The 13,279-nt window shown below is 43.0% G+C and overlaps 3 protein-coding genes across 3 annotated transcripts in view; all 3 read left to right on the top strand.

Annotated features, from left to right (window-relative positions):
* Positions 1 to 13,279, top strand: part of LOC307201976 (vomeronasal type-2 receptor 26-like) — a 237,745-nt gene that overhangs the window by 35,805 nt on the left and 188,661 nt on the right. The window lies entirely within an intron of this gene.
* LOC307200464 (olfactory receptor 11H6-like) lies at positions 2,470 to 3,414 on the top strand (the record flags this gene model as incomplete). The annotated part of the gene is made up of 1 exon (XM_079949004.1): positions 2,470 to 3,414. The coding sequence occupies exon 1, from the start codon at positions 2,560 to 2,562 to the stop codon at positions 3,412 to 3,414; it is 855 nt and encodes a 284-aa protein (XP_079805130.1). The 5' UTR covers positions 2,470 to 2,559.
* LOC307202038 (olfactory receptor 4Q3-like) lies at positions 9,295 to 10,218 on the top strand (the record flags this gene model as incomplete). The annotated part of the gene is made up of 1 exon (XM_079951658.1): positions 9,295 to 10,218. One exon carries the CDS (start codon positions 9,295 to 9,297, stop codon positions 10,216 to 10,218), a length of 924 nt encoding a protein of 307 aa, XP_079807784.1.

Here is a 13,279-nt window from a genome sequence, read left to right on the forward strand (position 1 = left end):
CTCCAGGACACCATCACCAACCCTTGAGCCTGGCCGTGGCTCTGCCTCCTCCTCTGCTCCTCAGGGAGGCCATGTGACAACCTGGCTGCACACGCGTCGCCTTGGACCGGAGGAAGGGTGAGAAGCTGGGATCTACATCGGATAGCTGCCTGCACAGCTGTCTTTCACAGGGGGTAGAGGGAGGAAGGGGGAATTTCAATGTGGGGGGGGGGGGATGGCAAAAATTTCTGCACCGGGTACCACCTGACCCTGCCACACCACTCTCCACAAAGAGAAGCACCTAACTTTTGTAACAATATATACCAGATCTTCTTTGCAATATATGACACCCTAGAGTAATGGCCCAGGGGAGCTGGTTGTTCCATGGGAACTAAAATGTTAGCTGATCGCAGTGCTTTTCTTTTAGAAAAAAAGGTGCTGGTACTGTAACATGAAGTTGCTACAGCAAGTCCAATTACATAAATGTTTAGAACTGGTAACTGAGTTGGCTGTTTTCCTTTCCCCTCCTCATTCCATTTCCCCTTTTGTGTCACATCTTCTCAAATGGAAGCCTGTTGGCAGAGACAAAATTATTTCCAATCAGTAAGCAGAATTTAGAAAGTTATTGGCACTCTATAAATTAATGATCATAATATTAAGAACAATACATCACACCAGCTCTGGTTCATGTGCTCCGAGCTTTGGCCATTCAGTTTGTTCTTTAAGAACATTTTGAAGAGGTAGTGTTTTGGAAAAACAGGAGGCATGCATCATACCAAAGTGGAGGGAGGCAGCCTGTGGTATAACATTGCATCTCACTCCCAAAGGGTGCTGTTTTTTTTTTTTAATTGTTCCTGAAGGAGATATTCCCAAGATTCATTTCAGTTTCTGATTAAAGCTGTAGTCGGCACTGATTGGGGCATTTGTACTCTAGTCTGCATGTACATATATCTGGTGACTTTTAATTTCCCCCAGAACTGCAGTATGGTCCTTTATGTCCTTCACACCATCTGTCTGGAAGACAACTACCAGTTAAATGCACAGAGAAGACTAACCTCCACCCTAGATTCTGCTGCTTCACTTCTGATGAGCCTTCTACTTTATGGGTCAATGTTTTAACTCCTATTGACAACCTTTCCCCCAAATCATGTCATGAACATCTAGTGAGTTTTTCCTGGATGACAGAGCAGCATTTTGACTCCTACTGAGGTATGGAGAGTGTTTTTGTATTTGTGTTGTGCTCGTGGGCTTCCCATAGGTTACTGGTTGCCCACCTGCTGGACTAGGTGGGCCTTTGATGTGACCCTGTAAGGATCTTCTTATGGGAGTCATTGCCAGCAAAAAGGAAACTTGGGTGGGAACTGTGGATTTGAAGGTCATTTCTCGTGGTGTGGCTTCCTCTAGGAAATTTTGAGAAAGCATTGCAAAATGATTGCGGGGAGAATTTAGAGTAAGAGGAAAGGATCATGGGACATGCCAATGATTCTAAGCTACATCCTGGATTTTAGATCCCAGATTTTATTAAGTCAAAGGGTTTGAACCATTTCCCTTCACGCAGACCTCCTCCGCAACTTGCATGTGCATTGCTTAAATTATTGGCTGGAAACCCCGCTTTGTGTGACTGATAGCTGTAAATAGGTGCACTTCTAATGTAAATAGCTGAAATAGGTGCACTTCTAATGGCTAGAAAATATCTCTTTCGGAAGGTAATATTCTTTGTAGTTAGAGGGGCACTGAGTAGAGTTGGAGTTTGAATTTAAGAAGCATTATTGTGGTTTAGTTGTCTACTTCAGGGGACTTGAAGCAGGAGCTCCAGTTCTTTTGCATTCTTACAGGACCCTATTTATTTCCATTGTGCTTTTATACTTGTAAATAAAGGAAATGTAGAAGCTGCAACTCAAATACCCGTTGTTCTCCCATCAAAAGGATGGGCAAGGCATTTGGTAATGCATAACAATAAAATGAAATCTTCTGTAAAACAGCAGCAGTAATTGGGTCTAAGATATAATTCAAAGAACAAACTCTTTCTCATGTAAATTGTACAATAAATCTCAAATATGTTATTTAAATCAAGGTTTTGTGCTGCACTTGCTTTATCATTTTAAAATTAAGTAAGCTGGGCACAATATCAGTTTGGTGTTATTTCTGGATTCAGTGGTGTGTGAGAGGAGAGAGACTTTAGCAGAACTGGGGATATGCTATTCTCTGCAAAGCTCTTGGATATCAGAATTAAATACTATCAAAGCACTATATTTTAAGTGCATTATGTTATTTTTATACTTAACCAGGAAAAACAGGTGCTTTGGGTGAATAATAACTTGTGAACTGTAACCCAGGGTGGGCAGAAGAAATGCCCCACAGCGTTCTGAAATGGCAAGTCTGAACAACCTTTGTTTTTCAATGTAAGCTAATGGTATTTAAACAACTGTATACCTCTTTATGCTGTGCAATAGTGATTATATTATTTGACTCCAGGTAGAGATGGCCAACGGGACTGCGGTGCAGGAATTCATTTTGCTTGGATTTGAAGTTGAACAGCAGAAACAATACTTGCTTTTTGTCTTCATTGCCATTCTCTACATGCTCACTATGGCTGAGAACATCACCATCATTGCAGTGGTCTTCCTAGATAACCACCTGGCTCAGCTCCCCATGTACATCTTGCTGAGCAATTTCTCCTGGATGGAGATGTGCTATGTGTCCACTACTGTGCCCCGACTGCTCTTTGACCTGGTGTCTCCCCCTGGGTTCATCTCTTTCCATGCCTGCTTCCTCCAGTTCTACATTTTCTTCTCACTTGGCAACACTGAATGCTTCTTCCTCTCAGCCATGGCTTTGGACCGGTACTTGGCCATCTGTCATCCACTTCGCTACCCACAAATTATGTCTCAATATTCCTGTTCTGCTCTGGTAGGTGCATGTTGGGTTGTTGGTTTCATGTGGTACCCTATCCCAGTGATTTTGATCTCCAAGTTGTCCTTCTGTGGACCTAATATCATTGACCATTTTTTGTGTGATCCTGGGCCAATTTTGTCCCTGGCCTGCCCTCCACTCGGAAATGTTCCCCTTGTCTGCCAGATATTCATGCATGCTCTGTTTTTAATCAATGTCTTATTTGTTCTACTATTCTATGGCATTGTGATTCTCACCCTGATGAAAACCTCTAACCAAGGCACTTGTAGGAAAGCTTTTGCTACCATATCTTTTCACCTAGTTGTGGTCACACTTTTTTATGGCTCAGTAGCAGCGATGTACTTGATTCCAAGTGGAAAAACTCATTCAGCAGTCACTAAGGCAGTCACACTCTTCTACACGGCAATTACACCCTTTCTTAACCCCTTGATCTACTGCCTGAGGAATGACCAGGTGAAAGAAGCCGTGGGCAGGTTGCTGAGGAAAAAGGAAAGATGGTTGAGGAGAAAGATGGTAGTTTAATAAGGCTGAAGGAAACAAGTGTCACAAAACACCCAAGCATGTATTCAAATCTATTAAAATGAATGCATTTACAGTTGGAGTCCATAGGGTAGAATCCAACACTGCATAAATTGACATCTATTTGTATAGTGTAACTTAACCTTCCTCTCTTTCCCCTTGCATAACCCCCAAAATCTCATCCAGAGGAACCATCAAAAGCAGACTTTGAGGAGAAGAAGGTAAAGTCCCATTGTGCTAGCAGAAGTCTGATCTGTTTTTGCACAGATAGCATTGGATATAACCCTTAATAACCAGTCAGGTTGACCAGTATCTAAGCAGGATCAAGGAGGATCTCAATGCTTGGCACACAGCATTCCAAAGATGTCCAACTATGCTTTTGGAATGCAGTTAAATTATAATTTCATTTTGGCAGAATCCATTGAAAATATGTCATAAAACAAAGTAAAATGAATAATCTGTTTTGCAAACTGACTGGAAATAGTACATTAAAAAGATTATCTGTGGGTGTGCTTTTCCTCCTAAAGTGATAAACTCACTAGTGTGATTTGTGTGTGTTTCTGAAATTTTATAAATGCAATAAAAAATAATTCAATGGAAACTCCAAACAGATGTGCTTATATAGGCAGTGTATGAGTGTGTTTTAGTAAAGGGTGAACACATCATCATTTACCATCTGAACACAAATGTAGCCTTTTAATAAACAAACTTGACTTCACTTTCCATGTTCTGCCATTTTCAGCCTTTTTCTGTGCACTCGCTGCCTCTAACAGAAAAAGCATCCTATACTCATACATAGTCACAGTCAATAATGCTGTATTGTTTTTAACACTCAATTGGGAGCTGCCCAGAGTGGCTGGGGAAACTCAGCTAGATGGGTGGGGTATAAATAATAAATTATTATTATTATTATTATTATTATTAGTAGTAGTAGTAGTAGTAGATGGATATTATATCAGCTTCATTAATGTGCGACCCCGAAATTCTGGACCCCTGCAAACTGAATTCCAACAACGTCATGTATGATAATCCATAAATGATATATTTTCATTGGCCATCTGTGGGGATGGAAAGGGGAATGCATTCATTTTGCTCACATGATGAGGCAACACTCCCTGTCTTGCTATGGCAGTTGCATTGCGTGGCAATACCTGCCCCCTCCCACCCTCCCACAGATTAGTAAATAAAGACACGAACAACAGGATTTAGGTTAATGGGCGAAAAATGGCCACAACTTTATTGATTACAGGTAAGAGCGGTATTGGCCCTAGGCATTGGCCCTAACAGACTATCCGGTTCTGACCGGGAAGGGTTAAAACACTGACAGGGGGAGCCCCCCAGATGTACATCCGTAGGCGCTCCCCAAGGGGTTACCGCTCAGGAGTGTGCTTTAGGCCCTAGCCTCTGTAGGTTTCGGACAAGGCGACGCTCCTCGGAATCCTTTAACGAACCACCCTTCAAGAATTGGGGGAGGTGATGGCGATCCTCCCCCCGACCTCATTTGTATAACAATAACCCGGCCAATGCCTAACCACCAAAACCAAGGAGTTGTGATGTTTTGCTACGAGGTAGGCAAAAAAACCAAGTGGCTTCGAATTCAGCCAATTAGCCAAATGAAAAAACCCCTACCAGGCCCCTTGCGGCGACCAGCCGAAGCCCATAGCAAAGTCCAAAATGCACGCCTATAGGGAGGGTGGGTGGGAAACCACGGCTGCTGCGAAGAGGGAAAAGGGGTGAGCCCAGGCTGGCCTGACCTTAAGTGCACTCTGGAAGCCCCGCCACTGAAGCCATTCCATTGGCTGGTGACGCCACCGCTGAATAGTAATGAGATCCAGGTCCCGCGGGGCTGGTGTTAGCCCCGCAAGATTGTGGGCGGGGTCGTGAGCCCGCAACACCCCCCCTCCTAAGATCGAGAGTGGCTTTGTGAATCTCAGCTTTAGGGCAAAACTTCCCTCCATATTCAGCTGAAGAGAATAGTTTCTTAGTCATGATTCATTGGAGACGAATGTGGATGGAGATAACCATCACACTGAAAGAAAAGCAATGTAGTTGTCTGGCAGCTGCATTATCCAATACACATCTAGTTATTATCCATACACAGTGCTTTATTTTCAATAGAAATGATATTTGAAACGACATTGAAGTGGGCTTTGCCCCAACTAGCTATCTATGCTTGATTTGATTGTCAATGTCTTGGATTAATTGCCTTAGAAAGACCTTTGTCCAACATCCACTCCTCTCCCCACAATTACACATCCTTTTACACAGTGCTTTTTTTCTTTAAAAATGTTTAGGGGTACTCTCATTTTGGTTACTCCCCCCAACCCCCAAACAAGGGACTCGAGGCAGCAGAGGTGCTGAGAGGACAGGAAGGCCCCTGGTGATGGCGATGGCAGGATCGGCTTGAGCAAGGAGGGGTGAGCGCTTGCCAGCTGGCTCTAGCCTGGCAAGAGGAGGAGAGCCTTTTCCTCCACTGCAGCCACCCCAGACTCCCCTCCCTGGGCACCGACGGGGAGAATGATGGAGCTCCAATCTGCACTGCTACTATGGAGACAGCTGGCATGTCGGTCGGTCCGTCGGGGCAACACAAATATTTAGGGGTACCCCAGAAAAAAGCACTGATTTTACAAAGGAATGAATGAAAGATGTAATAGAAAACCAGGAGCTTTGGCAGGGAAATTGGGTGACAAAATGTGCCCTCCATTTTGGTTCAACATTAAAGTGACCTGTACTGGCACCGGGGCATCTTAGTACACGTCTTGGGAAGGGATTGGACTCAGAGAAACATTAACCACAACTCACAAAATCCAGTGTGATGGGACTATATTGTTATTCCAGGTAAGATAGCACCACTGTAGTCATCTTATCAGGTAGTCTCTTTGGATTCTGATCTCAAACCTACATTTTCTTCCTAGTACACAAAACAAAAGGGACTCAAGATTTCTGTCTCCTAGCCTTACCTCTGTGATCCAGCAATTATCTCTGTTGGCAAAAGCATCTGCATGGGAATCTGGGATCTACCTCTGTGACCCCTTTCCCCCAGGGCATAATCATAGGCCACTGAAATATTCCAGGTGTGTATCTTGGTTCACCGTAGAGAAAATGAGCACGTCACCAGTTTCCTTGGTAGGGAGACTACAGCAAAGATGCTATGGGTGTTCTTGGTTCTCCAAAGAATAGTCTGTGTATTTTACCTACACCCCTGGATAATGAATCATCTGAGCTATTACCATGAGGAAGTATTTCTGATCTCTGACTCATGGCTTTAGAAATAAAGAGGGTATTGGAAATGATGGTAGGAATGATTAGGGACAAAGAAAGAAAATGCTGTGTTTGACAGCTTTTGAAGGCATCTGCCTGCCCATTATTGTCAACAGACTGCTCAGCGAGATGGACCTTTGGTTGAATCCAGGAAGACAGACCAGTTCCTATGCTTTTGCTTAAGAGTGAACAGAAAAGCTGGGTGATCAGGATTTCAACATTTCGGATTTGATTCTCTTGTGAGTGATATATTGCCTCCTCTTAAGCTCTGATGGTGGCCCTGTTGTGGAAAAAAGCCCAAGAAGACCAGGAGCAGAGGGAACATGGGAAGCAGACCTATACTAAATCAAACCATTGGTTTGTCTTTCTTAGTATTGTCCACTCTGACTGGCAGCTCCTCTCCAGGGTTTAAGACCAGGAGTCTTTCCCAGCCCTGTTTGGTTTTGCCAGGAATTGAACATGGGACCTTCTGCATGAAAAGCTCTACCACTGAGCTATGGTCCTTCCCTCCAAAAGGACCTCTTTTTTCCTCCCCTTTTCCTCCATGCTTAACACTTTTGCCCTGAATCCTTATTCCTCCCAGCAGTGCTATCTCAGGAGACAATCAACCCTGGAGAAAATTCTAAGACAGATCGGTGCTGGTTAATGAAAAACAGTACATGGGAAATGGAAGGGAGACTTGAAGCCATGAAAGGTTTTCTTAAGTGGGCATCAGATGTTTGTGTATTGGGGCTGCAGGATCTTCTCAAGCTGCTGGATATGGTGGGATCTTCATTTTGGGAGGGGGCACTAGGCTATTGATGTATGTCTTGACGTTAGTGAGAAGAAGGTATTGAGGGATAATGCTCACAGAAAATAAGATATTTGGAGCTGACTATGTTCAGTGTCCCAGGGGTTGTTTGGGCAGTGTCACTGCATTCTTAGCTCTTGGCTGTGGTTGGGATGGCATATTGCTCTGAACCTGATTATGTTGACATGGGTTGTTAGGATGTGCTTGTAAAGAATATTTTCTTCATGAAAAAAGTCCCAGGTTCTTTCCTTGGCATCTCAAGGTAAGGATGGGGGGGGGGAATCCTATTTAAATCGCTGGTGAACCAATGCTGAGTGAACTAATGCCCTGACTTGGTATGGAACAGTTTCCTATGTTCCCATGTACCTCAACCTGCAGCATTGAGCATCTGAATTAGAACTTTCCCCAGTTTTCATTTTGACAAAATAACAATTGGCCACCAAACAATTACGGAATATAAACAGCTTCTAATTTAATGTGCGTTTACTGGTAGTAACTGACAATGGTAGTAAGTGACAATGAATTATTTATCCATCAGATAATCCAAGCTTCTATCCTATCCACACTGCTTGAATGTATTAGGATATATTTCTGTGTAGAGATGGAAAGGTTTGCAACAGTGCAAGACACTTGAATCAAAGAATTACTTGCATCCAGTGCTATTTTTCTAGAAAAAGAGGTGCTGAAACTCACAATGAAGGCCTCCTTTGTTCGCTTATCATGACAATGGCGCCCACCTGAGAGGTGCTAGAACTGAGTTCTGGTTTAGCTCCAACTGGAAAAAGCCCTGCTTGCATCAGTCTCTTGATGTGTGTAAATCTTGAGTCATATATTCACTCTTTAGCTGGTTCAGCAGCAAATGTATTTTGAAGATAGCTTCAGGGCCAAGTTAAACTTCATCTAGGGGCTGGTGGGCTGATATGGGGGGGTTGGGGGGTAGGGAAAAAAAGATTAATTGAAGATTGAGTTTTGAATCTTCTGAGTTTTGAATCTTCCATTAATGTATAACTTGATGCTAGTGGATAGGGGAAATTAGCTATTATCATTCCCTGAACTTTAGGCTGAGTGTCATTCATTATATAGTCAGATGACACCAGCCAAGAGGGATGGGAAAGCAGACGTAGGCATGAAATTTGTAGAAGAAGAAAGAAGCTCCACAATGTGGTGGGAGGGATGCTCTAAACAACCCAAAGAGCATTGACGGTGTACAATGGTCATGAAAAGAAACAATGGTGAGAGGGAAATAGAATGGTTTAGCTAGAATTCTAAGTACCGGCACATGGCAACATTTTGATTCAGGTCTCCCTTGCAAAAGGAACTTCTCATTATGAAGTTATGCTAAAAAAAACACAACTCCTTGGAAATTGTGTTTGTAAGCATGAATGAAATTCTGCATATTTGTTTCCCCCCCCAAGGACTACAGTGCATTGGTGATGATAATTCCACCTGCCTTTTTCTAATATTAGTCTCCTCATGGCTGGTTTGGCAGAAAAGACTTGACTGAGTCTCCCTGATTTGCTTAGTAAAATAATATTATCCATATAATCCAAGTAATATATTGCAAGACTTTGAGGATGCCCTGTCTAATTGAGTTTGTATTCTGTGTTATAATCCATTAAATAGATACATTGTAATAATATGTCCCTGTGCAATGCAATAAAATGAATTACCTTTACTGAATATAATTATATGGTGTTATTTTTGATTGTAATACTTATAGATCACAATAGTAAGTTGTTCTGTGCTGTCTTTGAACAGTATAGAATAGATTGTCTAGAGGTGCTAATAGTAACACCTTCTTGCCTCTCTCCCACCCAGGTCCAGCCATCTCCATGAATGCTTCCAGTGTCACAGAGTTTGTGCTCCTGGGTCTCTTCCATTCCCACTCCATCCAGCTCCTTCTCTTTGTCCTGGTCTTTGCCTGCTACACAGCAACCCTTGTGGGCAACCTCCTCATTGTGGTGACTGTACATGCAGAGCCCCGCCTCCTTCTGTCCCCCATGTACTTCTTCTTGTCTAATTTATCCATTCTTGATACTTCCTTGGCTTCTGTGGCTGTGCCTAAAATGCTGGCAGACCTGGTTAGCTATGGCCAGACCATTTCCTATGGAGGCTGCATGGCCCAAGTCTTCTTCCTTCACTTCTTTGGGGGTAGCGAGATGCTGCTTCTCACTCTCATGGCTTATGATCGCTATGTGGCTATCTGCCACCCACTGAGATATACAACTACAATGAACCGCCAACGTTGCATGAGACTTCTCGCATCCTGCTGGATTGGAGGTCTTATCCATTCTGCCACCCAGCTCATCCTGGTCCTCCGACTCCCATTCTGTGGACCAAATGAACTGGACAATTTCTACTGTGATGTTCCACAGGTGGTCAAATTGGCTTGTGTCAATACCTATGTCACTGAGATACTCATGGCAGCCAACAGTGGCCTCCTCTCCTTGGTTTGCTTCCTTATCTTGCTAGTCTCCTATGGTGTCATCCTGGTCAGCCTACAAGGCCGCTTCAAGGAGAGTAGAGGGAAGGCTCTGTCGACCTGCAGTTCTCACTTGACCGTAGTCAGCCTCTTTTTTGTGCCCTGCCTCTTTGTGTACCTTGTACCTTTCTCCAGCACCAACGTGGACAAAATGGCCTCCACATTCTACACTGTAGTCACCCCTGCACTCAACCCTATTATATATACTCTCAGGAATCAAGACATGAAGAAGGCTATGGGCCAGTTGAAAAACCAGTGCATTTTCTTACATTGATCTGTGATGGGAGAAAGTTGAACTCTCTCCCCAAAACATGTATCTGTTAATAACTCCCAGACCTCTCCTGCTTTCTTGATGGATGTGTGGTTGGTTGATAAGCTGCGAGAAGTGAGGTTACAGGGAACCAGGCAGAGGGCATTCCTGGTAGTGGCAGGAATATTTTATGTGCTGTAAGCCACCCTGAGTGGCTGGGGAAACCAAGCCAGATGGGTGGGGTATGAAATATAAAATTAGGTGTCCGACCAGTGTAGCCCATGGTTACTGTGATGGGAATTGTAGTCCAACAATATTCAGAGGACCACTGCTTAGCCATTCTTACCTTATTGTTTGAACGCAATGGTATTTGAACTGTTGATATGACAAAAATGTTGTGCATATTCATGGTTTAAAAACATTATAAATGACATTATTTTATTTGTTTAATAAAGTTGTTTGCCTTCTTTGAAAAATTATATTGGTAAAGTTGTATTTTTCATTATAATAACATTCAAAAGTAGAATTCAGTTTGCATTAGAGCACCAGGCTCACTGATGAGCTGAGAACAGTGTAACTGCAATGGTCTGGAGCAAACAGACTTGAAATGTATTGCTGAACAATGTCCCAATCTCTGAGTGGGGCCCTGGGTAACCCTTGCTCTGGCGATGCTCTGATATCCACATACTGCTGCAACTAGGCAACAATGCATTGTTGTATTAGGCTAAGAATCATTGGTCCAATTGCCTTGGAGCTATATTATTCCAACAAGTTGCAGGAGCATCTTTGGTTTCTCCCAGAGTTGATGAGTCTTGTTTTAGAACAATGAGAAATTGAGCCTTTACAGTCATCAGCCCAGTCCTTTGGGACATCCTGCCAATAGAGATTCAGTGGGTGCCTTCTGCGCCAACTTTTTGATATTCCAGATAGCATAGCACCACTGTGAGTTTGATGTTGCATAGTTATATTAATTGCATTAGGCAGTCTCTTTGGATTTTGGCCACCTTCCTAAATTTTCTGTGAAATACATGAGACAAAAGGGACTTGAGATTTTTGGCTCCTAGTGCTTCCTCTATGATTGATTCAGCAATAAACTCTTTTGGCAAAAGTATCCGAAAGGGACCAGGGATCTGCCCCTTGCCCCCCAGAGTATAATCACAAGCTCCTGAAATATTATAGATGTGTTTCTACTCCCACTATAGAGAGAAACTGCAGGATACTTTGTTCCATAGTTAGAGAGACTGCTGGGTGTCCAGTACTAGAAGCAGAAAAAGGCAATGAATGGTTACATCTAGTTCTCTAAATTACAGTCTGGAGGTTTTTCCAGTAGCCCTGGGTGAGGAATACTCTGAGTTGCTACAATGAACAGGCTTTGCTGATCTTTAGAATAGAGGGAAAGAAAAATAGGGTTTAAAATGACATGGTAGGTTCGAACAAAGCTGAGAAACCCATTATGCTGTCCTTGAGCTTTTGAAGGCATCCGCCTGCCTATTGCTGTAAGAAGATTAGATGGTAGATTGACCTTTGGTCTTATGCTTGTGTTTGGCAAAGACTGGGAATCTGGATTCCTGAATTCTGTTTTGATAGTCCACACTTAATGCTTATATAAGGTAATTCATCCCTTGCCCTCAAGCCCTGATGTTGGTCATGTTATAAAGAAATAATAGAAAACTAGTAATATTCCCCCCCCCCTTTTTCCTCCTATTTCCCTTTAGCGTTCACATTTTTCTTCTGAATCTTTCTTCACCTTTGAAGTGCAATCTCTGGAGACCAACAACACAGGAGGGCACCCTAAAGCAGATCAATACTGACTGAGAACAAGGTATGTGAGAAAAGGAGTAGAATGTTGAATGAAAGAAAGATACCATTGAGGTGGCTCTGGAGGTTGGTGTCTTGGAGTTCCAAGATCGTCTCAAGCTGCTGGATATGAGGTGAGGGCTTCATTGTGGGAGCACTAGATCACTAAAGTACTTAGTGAGAAGACATATCTGCTTATTGCAAAAAAGAGATTTGGATCTTAGTGTGCTCAGTAACCCAGACATGCAGCATGGCTCTGGTGGTGTCCTTGCATGCCTAAGTAACAGTATTAAGATGCCCCCATGTATGAGATGCCCCCTATTTTGGGGGACTCAGATTTAAGAAAATCCACCCTCGGCACTATCGATGTATAAGACACCCCCTAATTTTTGACATTATTTTTTGGGGGAAAGCCTAGTCTTATACACAGGAAAATACGGTATATGTGTGGCTGTAAGGACACATTCCAATGAAGTTCTAACTCTGAAATGTCTTATTTGTTGCATTTAGAGATGGTAAGAAGGGTCTCTAACCATAATAAACTGATGGAGTGGTTATTTGAGCTTCCATCAGCTTCACCAGAAGGTGAGAGGGAAAGACAGCAAGGAACAATGCATGGTACCAATGCACAGTAGTTTTGCTGATGCATTCTGGCAGTTCTGCTGGTTTGTTTGCACCACACTGACCCGCCAGGCCCCTCTCCACTCTCCTCTCCCTCCCAGTAAGCTACAGTGATTCTAGTGATGGAAAGTCAGGTAAGCATTATCACCCCTTCCCATAAATTGCTACTGCTTGCATTGTTAGTTACACTAAAATGGGTTGATACTAGGCAGGGGTTGAAACTCAGGTGTAGAGTGCACATATTGTATGTGAAAGTTTCCAGTTTCTATTCAAGGTATTACTTGGAAACACTCCTGTATGAAGGCACCTATATGAAAACCAGTCAGTGCTGGCGATATTGCAAATGAACTGACATATCATGAAGCAATTGTCTGTGTGCATGAATCTATTGTATTAGTATCTGAATGAGGACTCCCCTCAACTTTTAAATTGGCAAAATAGTCAAATAGCCACCAAACAGTTGCAGAATATAAATAGACAGGTTTTTGTGTAATGTGTGTCAATAATGGCAGTCTTCTTTTTCTTCTTCTTTGGTGATCACTGGTAGCTGAGTAAGATTGTCTTCCATGAACACTGTTTTAAAAGTGAGTCCGAAAGTGACTGTGGAGGCCAGTTCTGGATCCACACGTTCTTCCACAGTAGGGACATAGTTTCCAGGCAGGAGCTC

The sequence above is a fragment of the Podarcis cretensis genome (assembly GCF_951804945.1).
Source record: "Podarcis cretensis genome assembly, chromosome: 13".
In the NCBI taxonomy this organism is placed as follows: Eukaryota; Metazoa; Chordata; class Lepidosauria; order Squamata; family Lacertidae; genus Podarcis; species Podarcis cretensis.